Here is a 24,246-nt window from a genome sequence, read left to right on the forward strand (position 1 = left end):
TTCTTAAAAAAAATAAAAGTAAGTCCAGTTATTTTAGAAAGTTCTACTAGTGACTTTTATCAATATCCTTTCAAAGAACTCCTCCAGTATTTCCAATAATATTAACCACAGTTTAAATATAAAAGAAAAACATTTTTATTCATATTCTCATGGTTGAAGTCCTTTGAGCTACATCTTTTTACAGAAACAGAAGATTTGTGTATCTGATAATCCATCTGTCTATGCACATGTGAGTGGTGTATGGGTGTTAGAGAAAAAGATACCTATAATAATGAAATTGCCTGTATCATAGCATATATGCACACATTTCTGACAGATTCTTAATCCTTAGAAATGTTTAAAGCTGAATATTGTTAACATATTTATAGTGCAATATTTGGTGTTTACTAGATCAAACATTATTTTACTGAGATGCTTATGTAATATTGTGGTGGTTTGAGACCCTCAAAAATCCAATTTCCGAATCCAAACCCCCCTCCCACATCTCACCTCAGTGTGAGATGGGTTTTCCAACACAAGACTCAATATGGGGGGAAGGGAATTATATTACAATCAATACACAAATAAATATTATAATACATTATATACACAATCCTAACTATCTCTCCTATGATAAACCAGTATTTACATTGGATCAAATCTCTTTTCCCTCCAATAAAAGTCCAGAAGGGAAGAAGGAAAAGATCTCTTCCACCTTTAGGGCAGCAGTCTCTCCTCAATGCAGCAGCTATAGCTGGATTGTTGTAGCTGGATCTCTCTCTCCATTACACACAAGGGGGGTCTCCTCTCGGCCCTTCGACTCCAAGCGAAGGTCTCTCTCTCCCGTGGACTGCGATAGCTGGGACAAAGGCTCGCCTCACCACGTCATATCACAAAGTGCAGGGGTCTTCGTGACAGTCCCTTTCCTCAGGGGATTTAAGTTCCCCTTGAGTCAGAACGTTAGGGCAGCTTTCAGTTCAGTCTTTGCCTTAAGCGTTCTATCAGAGCTCCTGTGCTCTGTCTCAGTCTGCCAGCCTGGCAGCAGCGGGGGGACAGGGCCCTCCTCCGCATTCCGTCTGGCCGTCCTGGTCCAGCTTCCAGGACATCTGAGCTTCTTAGCTCCTTTCTCTCTCTGCTGCATGCTGCATTTTAGGACTCCCCTCAAGTAGGAGTCCACCTCCCCCTCTTAGGAGGGGTCTCGAAAGAGTTTTGGGAGGTTTGGTTCAGTTCTTACCCCAATACTCTTTCTGTAGAGCTTAGTTCTCTCTCTCTCTCTCTCTCTCTTAGACATCTGTGTGTCTTCCTGCTTGGCTGCATGCCGCCTTTGCTGCTGCTTCTTATCTCTTGGCTTTCTGCCATGGTTCTTTGCTCAGTGCTGTCTCTGCTGCCGCTCCTGCTGCCCACTCACAGTGGAGAAAGACTCCCAGCTTCTCAGTCACAGACCTCGGTCCAGTTTAACACTGTTTCCGAGTTTCTGCAGCCCCATCTGGGGTGGCTGGGGGCCGTGGCCCCCAGCAGGGCTCCTACCCCTTCTCCCCTCGTGGTCTCAGAACATGGCCACTTCTCCTTCAACTACCTCATCATCCTTCTTTTCCGATCTGGTGTGATATGTTTAAATTTTGTAGGGGCGCTGATTGGATCAACCCCAAGGGGGTTACCATTTTTTTTTAACTCCGGGGGAAAAACACTTTTTTTTCCCCACCACAACTCTAAAAGGTAAGGTCTGGATACAGTGCCGAGTTGTATGCATATGTTCACAATAATATAAGGTCTTTTTATGTTATCAGCATATTATTAAGCTGAACTGTTTTTTGATTGTAAAAACAATGATTATTTATCTGAATATCAAGTATGAATGGAGAGCATGAGTTGTACTTGTTATATCTGTATTTCTTAATACTTCCCTCTGCTCTTTTCAATTTAAGGTTGCCTTTGCCTCCTGGAGCATTCTCAGGTCTTTGGGAAAATAAAGAAACATTCCAGAAGTTATATTTCCAAAAATTTCCTGTAAGAATTATGAAATAAATTATATACATTTTTAGAAATTCTGCAGAACTGAATGATAATAGATTTAACCTGGATAACAGTTTATCATAAATTTTCATATCTTAATTTAATTTGAGATCTTTGATATATGTGCATACAATTAAAAGCATTTCAAGGTAAAACTTTTTTCATCTGTAATTTAAGCCCTTGGGCATACTGTGGGTTTTTTAAGATCTGAAACAGAAGTAAACCTCAAGCTTCTGAGTCAAAAAGTCATTTTATGTCATTTGATCTAATAAAGGATATAGCCCTGTGACCTTAGTCTAGCATAGCTTCAAATATACTAATCCTGTTGACATGCAGTCATGCTAGCTTGGTATCAGTCCAAAATACACACTTGTCCGCTCTGCACCTAAATATGTTGGAGGCTCCTTGTTTCCTTGTCAGATGAACTATTCAAGGACTGGCTTCCTCCTTTCCTTGTAGAAATAACTAGATTGGCCCTATACAAATGTTCAGAATGGAAGGTTTGGATCAATAAAAGTAAATGAGTGAATTGGTCAGGCAAATTATTTCCTGTGTGCAGTTGCTTCACGATGATGATGTATGTTTGGATACAGCAAACAGGAATATCTTTAGGACAATTGACAACTGGTTATTATATTTAGCAGTTCCATTCTCCTTGTGTGGATCCAGGCAACATCCTTCTCCAAGCTGTCAGGAATCAAAGTAAGCAGAGTTGGAAAGAAATCCAGATTTGTCGATTGTCTTCTGTTCTGTATTAACAAAGACTACAAAACCCTTATGGAAAGGGAGCTGCATGGCATATTATGACATAAAAATAGTGAAAAATATTACAGAATTAAATCTTTCAAGCACCAAAAGCATATTTAATGTGGAAAAGGAATGATTTTTTGTTGTTGTTGTTGTTGGTTTCATGGTAAATTAATGGGTATTTCTAGTACTCTTTTTGAATTTATTTTTTATTGTATCATGTTTAGGGATATTATGATACTATGGATGCTGGCTATATGGATGAAGATGGCTATTTATATGTCATGTCTCGAGCTGATGATGTGATCAATGTTGCCGGACACAGAATTTCAGCAGGTGCGATTGAAGAGGTTAGCATTGCTTGACAGCAAAATAGAAGAGTGAAAGTTGAATAGAACAAGCTGAGACTGAAAATCTCACAAAATCTCTCATTTTCTTTCTGCTCTTGTTGTTTGCATTTCCATTGGTACTTTTAACCAAAACATTTTCTACTTCAAGTTCTTCCTATTAAGGTGCTTTGCAGAACATAATAAATATAGTCAGTAATAAGCAGTTTGTACCATGGGATTGATGAGACAGACATATGGGAAGCATAACTGTTGGCTCTGATAACGTATTTGTTTGGGAATATGTTAAGATAATGTAGAGTCAGTGTGCCAGGTAGTTTCACCAACTACTGTAGTTACTGAGGAGTAGAAACTTTTATTCCTAAAATATAGTGCTCAGTGTTGGCTGAATTCTTTTCACATAGCCTCACATTTCTTGATTTGAAGACTTTCCTTCACATTTTCTTGACAGCTGTTTTGCCTCTTACTGTATGAGCAGTGCTAAATGAACAATGAAAATTTCTGTAAAAAAACCTGCTGTTAAGTTGAAAGTCATTAATGTCATACCCATGCAACTCAAAAAAGTTGAAAATAGTGCAGTTCATAATAGTGTCTGAATTTCATATCATTGTTCACTCACCTCTCTGGAACTGCTGTGATTGATTGCCAGTTACAAATTTCCCTGATGACATATCAATTGCTTATTCAGGGAGTATAGGAAAAGGTGTGCTGGGCATGTACAAGATAAAAATACACTTATAAGGACTGGGAATTTAACTGTTCACTCAATCAAAAACTAGTAATTTTTTTGTTTGTAATGTCTGTTAGGCTAGCGACTATGTTTTTTAAGGGCTAGGAAACTTAGAATAAAAGAAATTCTGATTACACAGAAGTGAACAAATTCAGATAAATATAGTCAATCCATTGAGAACTGGTTAGCCAGGGAGCTAAATGAGCTGCTGCCCTGACTCATGTAAAGGTGGCTTTTAGTTTGCTTAAGCCTCTTTCCCTTAGAAATCAGGTTTTTGTGTTGCCCTTCTAAAGTGCAACAGGGAATCTCAGTCCCTCAGGGTCTGAGCTGGACATTGTTTCTTTGCTTCAGCCTTAATCTGAAACTACTATAACAACTGATGAATTGAGTCACGTCCTCTGTTGTATTACCTTTGTATCCATCATACTGAGCTCAGTGTCTGTTTGTCTGCCTGCTAGTTAGGTCTTTCCCCTAGAAACATAAAAATGTTTCATCACTCTGACATTCTAGAGGCTTTTCTATTGATCTTTTGAACGAAGCTAAAAACCAAGAGTGGTGTTAATATAGGCACAGCATAGTTAAATGGGAAAACATTAAGAATACCACAATTAGCTTCTCAGTAAGATCAGTAAATACAGAGTTAGAGGTTCATTGAATCGCCATCTATTTAAGTGACAGTCACCTTGTTGAGCAAGTATATTATCTGCATTTACATTATAGCTGCATTACAAGCATAACAAGTTTTTTGCTAATGCTTTGACTAAGTATTTCAGCTTTATTGTGTTCTAAACAATTAGTTTCTTTGTCTAAGGTATCTACTAATACCATTGGAGCTCCATGTTTACGGAATGCAGTAGGTGTTTTTACTTTGCCAGTCAGTGAAGGATAGCCATTATGGTAGCCTCAACTTGTCTTGGTTCATCTGACTCTTGTCTGTAAATCTATGGTGTCCCTCCTTGCCCCTTTCTGAAAAACACCGAAATTGAATCTTGACTATCTGAGGCAACAGACTTGAAATTGAGGAATTTAGCATGAGAAATCCCTTTCCTTTGCATCCATCTTTGTGCCCAGTGATCATTCCAGGAAAGCCATTTCACTTCAAGTTTTTTATTACTTTTAAACAATTTTTAAATGTCTAGTGCTAATTCTGTTATTTTCAGTTGTTTTACAAAGTTTGATAATTTTCAAATTAGTACTTTATAATCTTTTTAGTATTTCCTAATTACTAATTTCAATCATTTGAAGTTAGCATTTGAAAAGTTGATAGCATTTTGGATAGACTGAAGAAAAATACTACAGTAACTGCAATATTCCAGCTAACCATCAGATTCTTATGAATAAGTGACAGTCTGGAATGGCCAAAACAAGCTACTACAAAACAAGCTGGCAATACTTAAATCTCTACCTTAGGGGTCCTGTTGATGCCTGGCAGGTAATTATGGTATTTAATGGTAATGTGAGGTTACCGCAGACCTTTTTCCTGCGTTCTTATGGAAAACAATCCTCTAGTTGTAGACCTTACTGTCTACTTTTCCATAATTCATTGGATTTTTCTTTTCTTTCCTTTCCTTTTTTTTCCTTTCCTTTTGTTCTTGTTGTTGTTATATATGGCTCTCAAGTTTTTGTGGCCAGGGTCAAGAGGTCAGAACAGGAAAAAAATGCATTATTGAGGCTTGGCCTAGAAGTGACCAAAGTGCATTAAGTGTATGTGATGCACTGAAATACCATAGAGATTTGGAGTTGTGTAAGAATTCATTCCTGTATGATTTGTCAGTGTGGTTACAATGACTTCTGTAAAAAGCAGGCTGCACCTGAATTCAAATGTATAAGTATATATTTAGCTTCAGCTTTTTATCTAGCAGGCTCCTCTGCCCTTCTAATTCTGGGGTAAGCCCAGCCCTCTGTTCTATATGTAGCTTGTGCACATCCTATTTAATTCCTGTGAAAAAATATACAGTTTCAAAAGCTGTGCATAAATGTTCATGCTTTTGTACTTTGATAGACCATGCATCTACTATTAAGGTCGGTGTTTTCCATTTGCCCTTTTTCTAGCATGGGATATTTCTAGGATCATAGTTCGTGAAGCGACTATAGCTTCTGACAAACAAAGTGTGCTAGAAACAGTTTGATCTTGGTGTATGTTGTATCTTGGTATAGTGACCATGACACAGAGAGTGAGTTTCACCTTTCTGACTATAATGCCCAAGGATAGTGAAATCTGTTTTGAGGATGGGTTATAGGAAACCCTTTGAATTGTTCCTTCCCCATTGGTTTCACAAACAGGTCAACAAGAGCTTTCCTTTTGTTAATTGGAACAACAGTGATTCAGCTTTCCATTTCTTCAGGTTTTTTTCTCTGTCTTCTTTGTACTTTTCCTGTCTTCCTTATTCACATGCCATTGTATGAGTAGCCAGTAGAAATGTGGTATTCCTACTTAATAAAAACAACCAAAAAATGGCCTTTTTTCTTAAAATTTAGTTAGTCATCCCATTGCCTTTGATTTTGGCAACACAGTATGTGAAGTTCAGTTATTAGCAAGAACATAGCTCTTGTATGCACAGTCACATGATGTGGCCTTTGTGTAGGGTCATGTTTAGGTTCTCTTTGTAGTTCAGTCCAGAGGACTGAAAAGTGCTGAAAGCACTGTTGACAGCAAGATGCCCCAAGGCACACTGATAGCTACATGAAAATAGCCAGTTACTTTGGAAGAAGATTCACAATTCATGGCATCTTAAGCCCAGCTTTGTCCCAGACTTAGTGACACAATCTTGGTACGTACTGAGACATCTTGATGACTGTTTTCCAGGAAGTGAGAACCTCAGCTAGCTAATTGGAAGGAAGAGAGAATGTTTTACTTTTTTTTAACTAAATGAAAATTTGGAGTATTTTTGTCAATGTGTTATTGTGTAACGTGCGTTGGGAAGGAGGGGGCCTCTGGTTTAATTGCCTTTTTTGTCTCAGGAGGCTGAGACGTAATGGTTCCAAGAGAGTGAGCTGAGCTAGGCTGGCTGCAAGCTGAGGCTAGGCCTGTATTTTGCCTTGGTTGAAACTATACCTTTATAGCAGCAAAGAATAAAAAAGATAAGAGTCAGAGAGAATAAACCAATATGACTTTATAGCTCTGTAGTAGGAGTGCTTCTGTAGTTTTGGTCCTTACTCCGTGCATTTAACTCCATCTTAATTATAATGTTAGACTACTGTTATTTGTTCCAGCAAAGATCTCACTAAAAAAACAAAGATGTGATACTCTCCCAAAGAAATTACCTTTGATTTGTTCTAGATTTCTATCTTGTGCTTCCATAGCTCTTACTTTTTGTGTTTGTTTGAGAAATACATTTAACTGTGTGTATGAAAGTATACACTCATATACATCTGCAACACATGTAATTGGAATCCTCAGGTGTACTGACTAAATACCTTTTGCTGTCAAAATGTAAGAAGTAAATATGTTAAGTGTCCATGACTGTGGAATTTTTTCACTGAATGTCCATCTATTATATTATTAGTTCAGTTTAGTTCTGTTTTCTATCCCTCAGTGTATTCTCTTCCATCCTGCTGTGGCGGACTGTGCTGTTGTGGGCCAGGAGGATCCTTTAAAAGGACATGTTCCATTTGCGCTGTGTGTACTGAGACAAGGTGAGAGCTCACTGATACTGATGTCACTAAGACTTGCAAAAGTCTCAGAAAAGGTAAAGGATATGGCTTTCTTCACCAGGTATAAAGACAGAAGAGAATAAGATTTTGAATGAGATTGTTGAGCGAGTTCGAACTAACATTGGCCCTGTAGCAGCTTTCCAGAAGGGGATGTTTGTGAAACAGCTGCCAAAAACACGCTCTGGCAAGATACCACGTTCGGCTCTTTCTGCACTTGTCAGTGGAAAGCCATACAAGGCAAGTTGGAGATGTGTGCTTTAATAAATTAGGTGCACGTGCACACCTGAAGGCACAACATTATGGTTTTAATTCTCTTGACTGTTCTGTAGCTGGTCCATGACTTAAGGTAGTATGTTATATTTTATTTCTACTGTGACTTACCCAAAAGGTTTTTATGCTTCAGAGCTTTCCCGATACTTTTTTGTTGATTGCTTTTGAAGGCTAGATTTAGAAGAATCTCTGAATGAAATTCTGTCTACTCTCACATGCTTCTATATATTCTTCCTTTTCAGATAACACCAACCATTGAAGATGCTAGCGTGTTTAAACACATTGAAGAACTGCTAAAGAAAAATTAAATGGGATCAATAACAAACATTTTAATTACAGAAGTGTACAAAGAGACTTTCTGTTAAGATTACCACATTTTAAAAACTAGTCATGATTTGGAACAAAATGTTTTTACTGCAGAAACATTACTGTGTTCTTTACCATCTTGTCACAGCCAATGACCCATAGTAAAGTCTCTGCATGTTGTGAATATATGCTGGTTATTAAGATGGCTAAGAATTGCACATAGAATTCATACATTTCTATAGTCCTAAAGGGGAGGAGTCATGGGATTATCTATATGATGTCATGTAACCTTTCATTTCAATCCGTTTTTGTATAATGTGACCAGTAACTTGAGTTTGGCTACAACAGCTTACAAAAAGTAAGTCATGAACTGAGGACAGCAATAAATAGGAATTTAACTGTGAAAATTGTTGAAGACATAAATTGTTCTCACTTGTAAATTAGAAGCCTTTACATCTTTTAAATTTTTCTAAAATTAAAAATTTTATAATTAATTTTCTTGATTCCACTGATTTCTTTTTTTCCTAAGACTTTCTGCTATAAATTAGATTCCTATAATTTTTTTTTACTCAATAACTTTCTGAAATGTCTTTTTTGTAGAATGATAAATAATTTCCGGCTTTCAAATATGTGAAAATCCTCATTTGTCCACTTAAAATACGTGTACACACGTATTTTAAATAAAGGCAGGCATTTACTCTTTGCATTTTCTGATAATTTTTTTGTTAAAAAAATATCCCTATGATAAGGATAACCAGAATGTGCTTTTGCTGAGGTATATATAACCAAGAAATTTAGCAAATACAGATACTAAGCAGCTTATCCTGGAATTTAAAGGCCATTTCAGAATAGTTACAGGGTTCTTAACAAGCCAGGGGATGGAGGATACACTCTCTACATACTTCTTAAGCTGCAGGTTTTTAATTGAACAATAAAGGTAAAAATGCTTTAAAAAATATACATATACAGAAAAGTTTAAAAGCAGAGAAGTTATTCAAACTCAGCAGTGCTTTCCAGAGGTAGAAACAGTAAGCAACACATAAATTCAGATGATGTTGGTATATAAGAGAGGTCCTCAAAAGAGTCCAGAAATACTGTTGTGTGCTGGTGGATAGAGTTAAGTAAAGTGATGAAATAAACCAACAGATTGATGTGGGAGATAAAAGGTGATAGATCGGTGCTACTTACTGTGAGCCATACCCTGATGGTGCCTTGTGCCTGTGATCTTTTGTGGAGTCGGTGAGCTCTACTAGTTGCATAAGAACTATGTAAAATGTCCCTGTGTTTTTTCACTTGGGACTGCATACAGCACAGCCAGTCATGTTGAAACAGGTCATACAGTCATATAATAAAACAGCCTAGTTCGAGTCTGTGCTGTAGTTGTAGTTGTTCTTTGCCAAATCATTGTATAAGGTAGCCCTCCCCAACCCTGCCGCCGCTGCTCAGTTATTCAATTTAGTTGAAAATCTCAATCTGAACAGAGGGTCAAACATGTTGTGAGAGTCTGGACTGTTAATGCTAATGGCTCTAAGAATCAGCAGGGTGCTTTGCTAACGGTGCTGTACTTCTGGGGCAGGATAACTTCAGCTTTGGTCACAAGATCTGGCTCATTTTTTTCCCCAACACATCTCATTTAACCCCATCCCCTAAATTTTAGTGTGGGTTGTGACAATGTGGGCTGCAAAAGAAATTCTGTAAAATGTGAGCGGGTGTTTACAAGGAAACGTGTATTCATATGATACTGCAACCACTGCCAATGGTGTTTGCATTGTTTTACTTTGTGATATTCTGCACTAAAATAATCCAGAAAGAGGCTGAGGGAGGAGGGGGAGAAAGAACATCAGCAACGATGTCGGTCAAGCCCGAGGAACTGTATTTACAAGAGCCTTGGCTTTATACAGTTGTAACCCTGCCATTATATCACACCCTTCAGCAAGTTCACTGCTCCCTCTCGTGGCGGATTCTGACTCATAGTCAGTTAGTGTCAAAATGTGTTTATGCATGAGAAGCATCTGGTTTCCAAATTTAATACTCCTATGTACCAAGCTTAATAGACTTATAAACACAAATAGCACTGAATTCTTTTTTTATTGACATTGGGGGAGAAAAATTTTTCACCATCTGATTGACCGAAGTTTGCCAAATGAAAATAGACAAAACAAATGTTTATGTACGTGCAAACATTGCAGATCAAACTGCTTAAAGAAATAACTAAAAGACAGGTCTTGAGCTAAGATCAAGCAGCAGAAAAATAGCAAATAGGTAAATGACTATTAAGTAGGTCTTACTTTGAAACTTCCCATTTAAACAAAGAATAAACAACAATAACACCACCAAATAAAGCCACAGCAGGTAATAGTTGCTCTTCTAAACTTTTATACATTATATATTAATCACTCTGTCTTTCAGTTATTTCCTCTGATAAAACTGACTTCTGTGAAGTCTCAGCAAGGCCATCTTGGCTAAAAGCGTAACATTGGACAGGAGCCTAATGCTCTGTTAGAATGAAGAAATGGTGGGGTTTGGCTTCTCTTGTCTTTCTTTTTCTTTGTTGAATATATCTGGAAACAAGAATCTGATTCTATGCAAATATTAGATTTACTTTTCCAATGCTGGCTGGTGTTTCAAGATCCTGGAACAAAAAGGTGGCTCTTGGTAAAGCAAGATTCTTCTTGGTCCGCAGGTAACATAGAAGAAAGTTTTTGGTTTTTTGTATAAATCATGTTTTATTAAATTGCTTTTTTTTAATAAACAGTTCTCCTGGGTTTATTTATTTGTTTTTAAGAGGTGAGCCATCATAGTTCTTCTCTACAGATATCTGACATTTCCATTTTGTCTTTAGAGGTCCATTTTGGCTCCAGTTCCAGGTTATGTATTCTATTATACATCATCAGAGGCAGGTGTTCAGCTTTTAGTATTGACAGATTTTTCTCAGTAGGAACATGTTGAAGCTTCTAACTCTGCTAAACATATTCATTTGACTGTTACAATCCAAAAACTGTAAAAATGGTGGAATGGAAAGATACAAACAGTATTATTGACACCGTGTTGTCAAATGTTTGCACTGAGACCCCATGTACCATAGATTTTATTTTTTAAAAAATCATATTTATATCCATTTACATAAGACTTACACATTTTAAAAGAAATACATACACAGTAAATACGTAAATGTCTAGTATTTTACAATAAAACAGATGGAACAATGTAAAGATGAGTGGCTTTGTTTGATAAAAGCTTTGGATGTGCACTACTGCCAAATTTTTTATGACAGAGATGCTGAGAGAAAAAAAGGGAGGTTGTTTTGTTTTCCTTTTTTTTATTATTTTTTTTAGTAATTTAGGTATTTTTTATTCTTGTTTTAAGTACATGAAAGGAACATCATATGTATTTGTCTGATAAACTTTATGTATTTTCTTCCCTATTACCCTGTTCTTGCAGAGAGTTTTAATGCTCTTTTCCTAAGTAGTGATAGTGCACTTCAAGTAAAGTAGAAGAAAGGGATGACATCTAAGGGGAAAAAAATAAACATTAATTAGTGAGGTTCTTTGTTTCTAATTTGGTCTAGGATGCAATGACAACAGAAAATATATCACTAACTATGCTATTGCATGTTTTAATAAAACATGGTCTTTGATTATGTGTGAGAGGCATGCATTTGTTTAATTTTAGATCTGCAATGTAGACCTATTAATGATGCATTTTAATATTTTACTAATGTATACTGATTTTTGTCCTAGATCAAAATAGACTGCTGCTTATGTTCATTTTATAGTTGTTTTCTTGCTCTTTTAATTCAGCACTGGAGTTAGTTTCCTGCATCTGGAGACCTTTGCCCATTTGGCACAAGGTTAAACACACATTTTCAGTGTACAGACCTTGCTGGTGTACTTTGTGGTTCTCCTTCCTAGTTCACTGCAGCTCAACAGCATTTACTTTTTTCACCCTGATGATTTCTTTGCTATGGCCAGCTGCTTCCAGATTATCACTCACATCCTTTTGGAATGCTGCTTCCCCATTTGTCTTTACAAATCCTCTTTGGAACCCTTCATTGGTAAAGTACATTGTTGATTTTGCCAAATCCCCTTTAATATTTCATTAGAATAGAAGTGAAACTAGTATGTTCTATTGCCCCAGCCAGTGGCAACAAAACTGTCCTGACTGAGCCTTCTGACTTGGTGATGACAAGTGTTTATAAGAGAAAGGCATTAGGTTGCTCAGCTGAGCAACATACAGCCACCACAGCAGAAAGCTGTCTGCTCTGTCCTCTGTGGTAAACTTTGCAACATTAAATGGCCAGCATCAGCAGTCTTAATTGTTCTTAAATTTTTGATACTGAGGGTGCACTGGAACAGGGCTGCTCATGTAACTGTTCTGAGACTGTCTGTTCGTGATTTCTGGCAGCTCATTGTGGTTTCAAGAAATGTTTTAAAAAACCCACCTGAAATGCAATTCAAAAGCATATGAGTGAAACACAATTGCTGTGAAGAAACACTGTAAGATGCTGTAAGGTTGTATCCAATTGGTATTGTTGGCATAAATTATTTTGAAATACAAGGCTTTGACATTCTCTGTAAGGGAGTATCTCTGTAAAAGTAGCAGAATGCAAGAATCTGCAGCCTGCTGTGATCATAGGCCATGAGCATTTTTTCCACATGCAATCTGTTTGCAGCTCTCTTTTTGACCTGCTTTTTGTATGCATATTCCCCTTTATTATATTAAATTTTTTTTATATCGTTATTGTGTGACAGCTCATCCAGCTGTCCCTGCCCTCTGCTGCGTTGTTATTAGAGTCACTCCCTGGTTCTATGCATGCAGATATGTTAGTCACCAGAGTAACGCAGCTGCTGATGGTGCAGGTTGTTACAAGTCTGGTCTCAGTCTAAGCTGGATCTGGAAAATTTCAAGAAGCATGTTGTAATGAATAATATTCCCTTTTGTCCAAGTATCAATCAGTTCCATCCATGAAGAAACTGTTACCCAAGAACTATGATCACAAAATTCTGAAAACTCCTCTGTTGTCCTTTAAGCTCACATCCCCCATATGAGCAGTACTTGTTTATGCATTCATCTTTGAGATGCAGGCAATTTCTTTAAATTTTGAAGTTTGATATAATAGTACCAGAAAAGTTTGTGACTTTACTTCTGGTTTTCATTTGCTACTTTTTAGATGATTTTTATTATAGTGGGAATAAACAGTTTGGATAATCTTAATTTTTGCTAGCATATCAAATTTCAGTTTCTGCCTTTGTTGCACTCTTCAAACCTCACCTCATGTGCCTGGCCCATTACTGTTGGCCTAATATATAGCTTGGTGTTTGAACTTAATTTCTTGGTCATACTTTATTGCTTTCAGCACACAATTCTAAAGCACATGGAAGAAAATGTATGCACTTCTGCTGTCACCAAACTCTAATCTATACATACATACACAGAAAAAGATTTCTATAATTTATGTGCTTCATCATCATCTTTGTAGGACCAGCTGCTAAACTTACCTTTAAAAAAAAAAACAACGAAACAAACAAAAAACCAAAAACCCCAACCCTGGTGCTTATTTTTTCAGTGGTGGCATGGAAAGTTCCCTTTCTTAAGATTCAGGTTTTATACTCTTGCAGTCTCCTGAAGATCTGTGAACTAAGGCTCCTATCATCAGTAGGATCCTGAGCAATCTACTGTTCCCACTATTAACATTTACTATTCCTAAGCACTTCTTTAACCTATGCAGAGTTAGTAAGATCTTGATGGCCCCAATCCTATCCCAGTCTTGGGAATCTAAAAAAACCCAATCAACCAAACAAAAAAACCCCTACTTTCTTGCAGATCCTGGCATGTCTTGCCTACAATATGCAACAGCTATTGAAGCGTGTTTGATGCCTGGTGAGGTTTTGGTGCTATCCAAATATTCTTTCCAGCTCCCTTACAAGTCCTCAAGTAACTTAAAGGAAAACTGTTTTACTGAGAAAATACTAGCATGAAATGGTGCCATATTGATGGAAATGCTCATCATGTTAGGATTTTTTGCAAAATTTGTGATGAAGTAGAAAACTATATTTCCACAGAACTTTGGAACAGTTAATCTGTGATATTCATAGCCATATTCAAAAGATAAATGGTGAAAAATGCAATATGAATTACAGTACTAAATTTGATTCAGAGTTAGATCCGGCTCAGAATATCCTTTCTTTGTCAATTCTGAATGATTTGAGAAGTGCAAGAATCTCTGCAATAGATAACTTTGCAACATTTTCGGTGTGGGGAAGTTTTTGTTCTAGCTTTATGCAGCTACCTGTTGTTCTAAATTGAGCCATATCTTTAATTAAAAAAAAGGAAGTAAATATCTTCTGCTTTACTAGGGTTGCCCCCCCACCCCACCTCCTGGTAGAACTCTTTTGAGAGTTCTCATAAAGTAAATTAAATTCATTCCCTGTGCCCACTGCCATCTCCCCAAAATGTTATGGTTGGTAGCATCACCTAGACTGAGCTTAAGACTGTTGTCATGATGAAATGACCACCCTGGTGAGTTATGTCCTGGTTATGTCATTTGCTCCATGCTGGCTCTTGCTTGGATAATGTGGGGTGTAGTGTACAGTTACAAATAGCTTTCATGATAGCCCCTTATGAATACTCACAATTCAGTGCTGGCTTCTTTGCTAGGTCTTGTCAGCATGAGTATGTACGAACTGTTGAGCTGTCTAACCTCTGTAGTCGTGATGAAGCAACTGGAAATTGCAAAAAAAGAAAAAAAGAAAAAAAAGAAACAAACCAGAACCTCTTTAAGATCGTGAGGAAAATAAATCAATCTGTTTCCCACTGGAAGGGTGGCTCTTAAATTGGTCTGTGGCTTTCTATGACATGATCTGGGCACTCAGCGTTTCTTCAAGTCTGATGTGCTACTGGAATCTGTATTAAGTGAATACAGTTTAAAACTCAATTTTTGTCTTTATTTTGTTGTAAGTCCTAATGCTCTTACCTATCATGTTGTTTAAATACTATTGCATTCTTAGTGCTTCAAGATAGGATGCCAAATCCTGGATGAAGATGTAGGTCTTCAAAATTACTTACCTTTAAATCTACTAAGTTCAGTACCCAGCTCAAGAATAAACTGTCTGGAACACCTCAAGTAAATCATTAAATCTCCCTTATGCCTTAGTTCCCCTTCTGTAAAATGGGAATATCATCTTCTACATCATACCATGGCTAGAAGATGAAATCCATGAATGTCTGTAAGGTTCTTAGCTGCTACAGTAATGTGGGCTATGGAAATGCCATGAGAGCTAGGAACAAATGGAATTCAGTGATGCAATCAGTAAATTATTTGTTCTGTAACTGCATCTATAAAGTATTTTTTTAAAGGTGAGAAACTTTAATGGAATTTAGATGGCTTTAATGGAATTTAGGTGGCAATACTGTCATACGAAGTTCATTCCAGAGTTACAGAATGTAATCACTACAAGCAGTGCATTAAATTACTTTGAGACAAGTCTATCCATAGACCTAAATCCTCTCATGATGAAATAAATGGCAGTATTTTAAATGGGCCAATCTTTGTACTGATGCTTCTCAGAACTTCAAGCTGGCATACTTGGCTTTATCTTCCATATATCTGAAGGAATACCTGTGATGGGATTTGTCCCTTCTCCTTGCTCTCTTACAATGATTTTTAAATTTTATTTATTTTTTAATTATGTTTCTTTGTTGCATTATGTATGCTTGTTACTTTCCCAATCATTGCTGAGTTAGTGCATCTTTTGGAAATAAAAAGATTTCTAGAGAAAATTAAGACTCATATACAGGAACTCAATTAATGCCAGAAATTCAGTATTTGCTAACTACCCATCTGATGGTAATTATCTGCTAGCAACTTCAGTTATTTGATGGTCAAGGCTAAGCTACCGAATTTGAAAGTCAGATAGGAAAATAGAGATGGTAGCCCATTCTAAGTTCATTCTCTAAAATACACCCCACCTGCTGAGAGGCTAATAAGCTGAAAAATTTGCTTAAATATTATATGCAGTCTTAGTTGAAAGTTAGTGAATTAATTCTTGTATTTCCGAATGTTTCCTTTGCAGACATAGGATGGTGAGATGGCCTTTTTTTTGTGTGTTTTAAATAAACACTGACAGTCTGAAGCAAACCTGAAAAAATCAATAGTATGCCAATTCAGTGCTTTTCTATTCCTTAATTCAACTCTCCCAGACTCTGTTCATCCCAGTTAAATGAACGCAGTTGTTGTGGTGCAAGACAGACATGCATTAAAAGTCAATTTAGCATGCTAGGATAAGCCTCTTGCTTTTCAACAGGAAGTGCAGAAGTGACTGCATACCATCAGTTGGCATCTTCCGTGACTGCCCTGATGTTGTGGTTAGTCTGAACCCAGCTGGCAGCGTTTCCGAAGCGCCCGGCATCATGCTGATCCCATGAACCTCGCGCGGAGGAAACTGTCGTCGCCAGGAGGGGCCGCGTCTGAAGTTCTTGTCATCGCTCTGTCAACATTTGATAAAGCAAAATGAAATGTTTTGATTAATTATCCTGCTGTGTGCTACCTCTCCCACTGTTAAATGTATTCGACAATAACTACCCTACTCTGTTGCACTACATCCAGTTACTGTAATGTGTTCGAGACACACTTGCAAAAGTAAATGTTTTAGAATATTAAATGTTAGGGTGGGAAGCTCTTCTTAAATCTCTGGCTCAATATAGTTGAGGGGTTTAGTATCAGAGAAAGTAGAACTTTCTTATGCAGTGATGGTGCAGTGGTTTGTTACTGCATTAGCAGGCTTACATAAAGTGCTAATAAAGGATTAAACACTCATGCATGCACAGAATTCATAGGCATCTCACGTTTTCAGCAAGTCTTTAAAAGTTTTATTTCTCCTCATATGCAGAAGTCCAAGACTTGAACACTTTTGCACTGGACTCTTACATTATTATGAATAATTTCCATCATTGGATTTGAGATTCTTGATCCCAGATAACTGCCCCAAAATGCACTTGATTAATATTAACTTTGAAAAACAAAAACAAACAGAAAATCTATTTTCCTTCTTTCTTCTTTATTTTTAAATAAAGGATGTAAGTAGCCTAAAGAATAGATTGCACAGGCATCCAACCCACACACATTTTCTGCCACTTGCCCTGGCCAGTAGGACTTCGATTCTGCATGTTCTGCATGTTTCCTCTCTGGAAAATGTTCATCTTAAGGTAAGAGTGCAGTGCCACATTTAGCATAGAAGGTGATACAAATATGTAGGCACACTGGCCCTTGACGGTCATTCCTAATTTTTTCTTAAAGCTTTAACTATTTTTTAACAATGTGAGAATTAACATGTCTTCATGCATTCAATTTAATTTTAATGTTTCACTGTGATATTTTATAAATACTTAAAATAAAATTAATTACTTCCTCAAGTCGTCTTTCAGTTCCTAGTGCTAAAAGGTTGTTGTATTCTCTCTCAAGGATCTGCCGTGCCTAGAGATACCAAAGTAAACAATTAAAATGGTTGAAGATGAATAAAAGGCAGTAATGGGTACAGATTAACAATAAGTAGCATAAGCAAACTTGCCTGGGTGTTTTGTGTTGGAATCTGTAATAATAAAGCTAAACTGCTGTAGTCAAAATTTTCATCCAATGCTATAAGTGAACCATGTACACCGCTTTCTAGAATATTATTTGCATATTCTCGGAGGCCAATGGCTTGTATCCAGCGTATGACTCGATCGTTGCTCCATACCAGCACATCTGTAAGGACATAACACTGGATCAGTCTCCTGATAACTGATAACTTCCACATTGTACAGGTGCATGCATGTAGCTGTGCATGCACTGTGGATGTCATACTGCTTTATTTCTTAAAAGAGGAATTCTAGCAAACCATTCATACAGCTATTCAAAAACTCTGTGTGATTTTAGCTATCTTCAAGTTAAATGTTTATTCCAAATAATGTTTCCAAAAGAGAATATGCTTCCAGAGTGCATCTCCAGAATGCAATTCCTTCTTCTTCCTATATATACCCTTTTCAATCCTTAGCCAAGTTTTTACAGTTCAACAGTGCAAGGGCACAGGAGAAATATCCATTCCTCAGGGCTTCACTGGAGAGTTTTGTATTAAAAATTTTGAGAGTTGTGTCAGCACCTACCATTTTATAACATGCCATAATGCAAATGATGAGTTCACAATTTTAGAGACTAAAACTATGTTTAGTTCAGAAAGCTGGTAGAGTTGTTAAAGTCCATGCCAATTATAAAGCTGAGGCAAAAAAATGAGCTAGAAAACCTTTTTTGAGGATTTGCTATTCTAAAAAATAGCCTGCCCTGCTTGTAATATTTAAAAAAATTTACTTATCTTTATAGTTGTGACTGGGAAACATAATACTGAGTTTTCTGTTACTAAGTGATGAGGCTTTTTCCTGAACCCTTAGAGGTCCAGCTAATGTAGCTGTTCTGGGAGCCAGCATTCTCCATCGCTTGGCCAAGAGCATCCCAGACTTTGGGGTCAGGATTGACTGAAGCATGGGAGCAGGCAGAGACCAAATCTCTCCTGGGACCATGAATAACTGACTAACAGGGTGAAGGAGGCTATGGATTATTACCCTTGTCCTAGCAGTGACTAGCATTGAAGCCACACCAGAATTTGAGACCAATACACAATTCCCCTATGTCAGTCTAAAGCTAGACACACTCAGACTGACTGGCACTGATGCCTGCACATCGAAGGCAAAGTCTTTGCATTATTGCGTGTCATCATCTGTCTTGAGCACATGCACGCTGTCGCTGTAGCCATTCCCCCTTCTAATTCCATTTTTTTTTAGCTCTTCTAATCAGCGTTGTGCTTGAGAAGTGCTAACTGCTGTAGTCACTAGAACTAGAAATGCTCAAAGGAATCAAAGGATTCATTTTTGGTAGATGAAAAAAGCCAACCACCCTAATTGTTATATATTAAAGGAACCATGAAGTGAGCCTGCAACTGCTCTAGAGAGCTTTACATAGAAAAAATCTTTAGAATCAGATGTTAAATCTTCTAATAAGGCCAGTTTTGTTAGGAACTATTCTTATATACCAATCAACTGCCTCAGTGGTCACCCTTCCAAGCAACATTTGCTATGATACATTCTCATGTAAGAAATCAAAGGCAAAGGTTTTCAAAAGTCAGAGCACAGTGAGGGTCTTGAGTACTCCCATTTTCCAGCATTGTCCCCAGCACATCCCACTGAGCTGCAGGCTGTTTGGTCTTCCACTTCTGACCCTGAAAGAGGCTCAGATAAAATCTGTCCCCAAAACCAGTTTAGCAAAATGTATGTATCAAACAGCTATTAGGAACTGCAGCCCCAATTTAGCAAAGTACTTAACTGTGCCTAATTTAAGGAGCTAGGATGTGTTCTGAAGACAGATGGACTTATGCTTAAAGCACGTGCTTTAATGCTTTGCTAAAATGGCATGACAAGGGGTTACCAGTGTCAAGTTTTAAGAGAAGAAACATTCCCAGTATTCATTCACAGGAACTATCACCTTTTATTTCATGCTGACTCATTTCTCTTCGCTTTTCCAGTTCTTTTCTGTCATAATTCAACCTCTTTAAACACATGATTCCATATTGCAAGCTTGTTCTGTTATTTAAAGAGAAACATTTACAGAGTTAATAAAGATATTTTTGAAGTTAGGAACATATATAGGATGTGTTTCCTGCACTTCACATGAGGTGTTTCATGGTGCTCATGTAGCAAATCTTGAGAGCAGAGGAGAGAGCAAAACCATTAAAAAAATTTCACAGACTTCAGGAATGAAATGGACAAAACCAAAATGAGTATGTTTGAATAAATGTTCTAGTGTAAGAAACTCAAAGCGTTAAAAGTTGTATTCAGAAAAGGTCAGCCCTTGCGAGCCACGAAATGTTTTGTCAAACCAGGCCTTAAAAAAAATTACAAATCAGATAGTTTAGTAAAAAGAAATCCACTTCTTGTCACATAAACATCATTCACCATAAAGTCTAAATGCCTTTATTGCCATATTTCCAGTTTAGCTTCCTGGCATATCCCTAGGTAACCCGAGCAACTGTCAATTTGCTTTATTAACAGCTTTTATGTGCTACACACAATAGCTTTGCGTTATTATGACATCTCAGGGCTTTGAATCTTAGTCTAACATTTTCTGATACTTTAAACCACTTAAATTGTTACTATTTCTGTATTGTCAAGGGTTTATTGATATATTAATGGTTCCCTGCTCATTATGAAATTTGTCTGTACCAGTATCTTGGTTTTGAGAGGAATAACTGCAATGCGGTTGCTATTACTAAACAAATCTCTCTCAATTCAGATTTCGGACAGTCAGCCCTCACTTTTATGTGTGGTTTTCTGCACCAGAACAACAGAAAATGTTTTTATTTTGTGCACCCTGAGCACTATAGCAGACACATAAGCATTTTTATAGGTGTAGTCATTATGCCAACATACCGATGAAAACTATCCACCATTTTTAGGTGCACACGCAGATCTTTCTTTGTCAGGTGATCTAACATCCTCGCATCTACCAGGCATTCCATAAAGTAACTTCGGTACTGAGGTAAACCCAGACTGGGGAGCCATTCATTACCTATCCATTCGTGGTTCATATCACCATAAGCCAGGGTCTACGGAGAAAAGAAAATGGAGAGAAGGAATAAATTCTTGAGTTTGTTCAAGGTTGCACCACAGATTAAAGACAGAATATGTCTGCTCTGCTCATTTCTTGTGAGACTTCCTAGGTTAGAGAAATTCTATCTAAAAAAAATAAATTCTGTTTTAACATTTAACATCGGAAGAGGGAGCCACTGTGAGATATTTGTTACTGATAGCAGTTTTGCCCATTGTGTTTTGTTTTCTAACTTTGTAAATTTTAAGGATTTTTTTCAGTTTTGAGTTTTAAATGCAAGCAAACTTGTTACACAATCAAAACATGTGTGTTTAATAATCTTACTTGCTTTCAACTGACCTTCTAGAATATTTATGCCAGGCAAATCCTAAAGTGAATCTGGTAATACAAACATGGCTCCAGGGAATCAACTGAGGTTTGTGTCACTGTTTAGTGGGAAATAGGATTTTCTAATTACGATCTAATGAAACTTTATGGTTACATACTTGTAGTCCTTTTGAGACTAAAAGTTAATTTCAGTTGTTTGGCACTCAAGCTTACATTTTAATGAGACTTTTTCAGCTGTGAACAGCTTAAACCTAAGTGCATCATATGTAGAGCTCAATAAATTAATTGAGATAGGAGCAAACCAGCTTCCTCCTAGAAGCTAGTATTCAGGCTCCATTGTTCAGCTGAAATTTCAGGAGGGTGAGGAAGAGAGCTATGAAAAAACATGCATACTGATCTATTTTTACACAAGTTGCACTATTAAGATGCAAAATAGATTTTTACATCTCACTGTTGTCAATTATTTTGTACTCCAAATCTTAACAGAACAGAGAACTCATAAAGTGCAAGGTTAACACTTCCTCAACAGGATCATGCTCAGCTTTGAGCATCACTTTCAAGCCTAACTTTTTGGTTTTGCTTTTAATGCTATTATACAAAAATGAATAACACAGTACAAGCCAGATATATTTTCTGTGGGGGAAAATATATTCCACTCATCTCTCATTCTTGTAAGATTTTGAAGAGAAAAGGAATGCCATCAGTAAAGATAGCAAGCTTGTGTAAAAATGGGTATATATTAGAAAGAAAGAAGTTTTAAAAATTTATCTAATTGGTAGTGTAACTAAATTATACAAGACTTTGTAGACTGATACTTGGGTGTGATTTATACAGTTGTTTTAAAAAAATTCAGAGTAATTTTAGAAAAGTTAGCTCTCAAACTCTTGACATATTTTATTATCCTATTATCCTATTCTCAAATACTTCTACTAGTTTTAAGTGGGAGGTAGAATATGTCTCTGGAATGTAGTAATTTTTTAATGAAAAATATTCACAGCATATGTACCTCTTTCTGCTTTGTCTAACAAACCTGCCCAGAGAATATATTCTTTGTATTAGAAGAACTCTAAAATATGTGTTGTAATTCACCCATTGAGATCCTGTCACAATACTGTACTATATGCATATTGATGTAATCAATTATATTATTATTAACTTTCAGTTTTAAAAAATCACATGAAAGGTCATACCTGAGCCCAACTGCCTTCTTCAGACTCTTTCTGTATTATCAGCAGGAAGTAATTAGTAAAGCAGGTAAAAAGACAACAAAAATGAGTTATAAAAATATGCGGTTTTCATATGTATGTTAATAAAAATGAAAAAATATACGTAAAATGACCTGATAAAATAACTCCAGTCAATGGCAACATCCTGGGCTAAACTACCTGAAAAATTACAAGACCAAACCCATAAAATCTTACTAGGGCAAATCTAGCTGAATTTTCACAGTATAATATCATCATATCTCAGTGAAATTTTAAAGCATTATTTAAACAATTCATGGTTTCATAATCAAAACATAACCACTTACTTATAAATTGGGCATTAGAAATGTCACTTTTTGTTTCTAGTTAGATTTTAAAATATTCACAACAAAAAGCTGTCTTCTTGAGAATGTGTTGTAAAGGAGCTTTTTACATAACATGTTTTGTGGTAAAACTGTATTTTTCTGGCTGGCCAGTTAAACAGGATCAAGTCTACTTCTGGTCAGTTCAGTTTTGTTATATTTGCATTTATCTTTACCAACAATAATAAAACTGGAAAATAACTCAGTTGTAAAAAAAAAAAATTATTGAGGAGAATTGGCTTCCTTAGTGTTGATAAAACTTTAAATACTATAACAAGCATAAACTTCTAAGAGATAAGTCTTTATTGCACCAAAATTTAGCTCCAGTACCTCTCCCACCATTTATGGATTGGTCTGACTATAAAGTTTTCCAAGTTGATGATCGGTTTTTCAGAGATCTCATTGTAGGATTTTATCATGTTTTATAAGCACCTTTATAGAATTATTATGATGTAATGCCAAAACTCAAAACCTAAAATAACATATGTTCCAAGTTAAAAAAAAAACAAACTATTTTAGTATTTAGAGAGAGGTTTGACAAAAATCAATCAGTAAATTACACTCTCCATGCACCCAAAATTAAAAAGCAAGACATAGCACTAATGAAAACATGAAGTTGCGTAATGCACCATTCTCAAGCCTTTTCTTATTTCTTTCTGTGTCAGCATATATAAAACTATATTTAGAAGAGGCATTAGGGAGTAGAGTACAGTGGAAATGTTGCACGCGTAACCGTGACAATTTCATTTCATTAAATGGTGTTTCACACTGGCACTGAAAGTATTATGTACTCTAAAAATCCAATACTGGTTTTAGGGTCACACAATTTTTGTGATGGCAATACAGTTTGTAAATTCTTTTGCTGACAGATTATGTAACTGTTCTTTAAATTCAATTTCATTACTCCCTGCAACTTTCTAATAGCATGCTTGGGAAGCATCCTACAGAAGATACAGCATTTGTGTTAAAGCAGATACAGCCCAATTCTTTTTTAGGCACTAAAACCATTTTAAATGGAAATGGAAAGACTAACCGTTTTAGCTGGAGCAGCAAGATTTTCCATTTCTTCATGGGTCACCCAAACATTGCCTGAGGGCTATGGACAAGGCCCACAGGAAGGCAGGTGGGATCCACATTAGGTAAGCAGTGGTAAAGAAGAAAGGCAGCACCACTGTAAGTTAACAGCGCATAGCATCACCATCAGCACAACCACGTTCTTGCCTCTACCAAGCTGCAACTAGAGACAACTTTAGACAACTTGTTTTGTATCTTCCATTAGTGGATTCTGAACAGATGTGATGGAGTATTTCAACTAGAACTGATGGATGAAATCCGGCAGAGCACCGCCACAAAGGAAAGAATAATAATTAAAGCTACATTTCATAAACAACTGGCAAATACAACTTTTAGCTCACAGCTCTGTCTGGAGGTAAGCTTCAGTTCCCAAAGATTTTCCAGCCCAAATATTCTGCACACATCACATGCTTATATTGTAATCTAAATAATTATTACTTTCACCATGTTTCTGTAAATAAAAATGTCAAGAGAATTCACTTGTAAAACTATTTTTCCTCATCCTATTGTTTTCCATCAGATTATTACTAGGACAATGAGACAAGGCAGGGAGGGGGTGCGGATGTCTGCTATGTTTTCTGGAGAGCTGAGGTAAATTAAC

General features: G+C 36.7%; 2 protein-coding genes across 18 annotated transcripts in view; one reads left to right on the forward strand and one right to left on the reverse strand.

Annotated features, from left to right (window-relative positions):
- The window catches only part of ACSS3 (acyl-CoA synthetase short chain family member 3), a 97,478-nt gene extending 88,726 nt beyond the window's left edge, over nt 1–8,752 (forward strand). The window contains exons 12-16 of the mRNA XM_027679806.1: nt 1,905–1,986; nt 2,967–3,089; nt 7,353–7,452; nt 7,532–7,707; nt 7,983–8,752. Of these exons, the coding sequence (XP_027535607.1) occupies nt 1,905–1,986; nt 2,967–3,089; nt 7,353–7,452; nt 7,532–7,707; nt 7,983–8,048 (547 nt within the window). The 3' untranslated portion in view covers nt 8,049–8,752. The remainder of the gene's footprint in view (nt 1–1,904; nt 1,987–2,966; nt 3,090–7,352; nt 7,453–7,531; nt 7,708–7,982) is intronic.
- Nucleotides 8,753–10,115: 1,363 nt separating this feature from the next.
- The window catches only part of PPFIA2 (PTPRF interacting protein alpha 2), a 342,104-nt gene continuing 327,973 nt past the window's right edge, over nt 10,116–24,246 (reverse strand). For all 17 annotated transcript variants that reach the window (XM_027679792.1, XM_027679790.1, XM_027679791.1 and 14 more), the window contains 9 exons: nt 23,605–23,667; nt 22,195–22,224; nt 20,500–20,675; nt 19,556–19,653; nt 17,613–17,788; nt 17,450–17,518; nt 16,373–16,532; nt 14,679–14,768; nt 10,116–11,556 (listed from right to left, as the gene is read on the reverse strand). In XM_027679792.1, the coding sequence (XP_027535593.1) occupies nt 14,710–14,768; nt 16,373–16,532; nt 17,450–17,518; nt 17,613–17,788; nt 19,556–19,653; nt 20,500–20,675; nt 22,195–22,224; nt 23,605–23,667 (831 nt within the window). In that variant the 3' untranslated portion in view covers nt 10,116–11,556; nt 14,679–14,709. The remainder of the gene's footprint in view (nt 11,557–14,678; nt 14,769–16,372; nt 16,533–17,449; nt 17,519–17,612; nt 17,789–19,555; nt 19,654–20,499; nt 20,676–22,194; nt 22,225–23,604; nt 23,668–24,246) is intronic.

This window comes from Neopelma chrysocephalum, unplaced genomic scaffold (genome assembly GCF_003984885.1).
Source record: "Neopelma chrysocephalum unplaced genomic scaffold, ASM398488v2 Primary Assembly neopelma1_59, whole genome shotgun sequence".
NCBI lineage: Eukaryota > Metazoa > Chordata > Aves > Passeriformes > Pipridae > Neopelma > Neopelma chrysocephalum.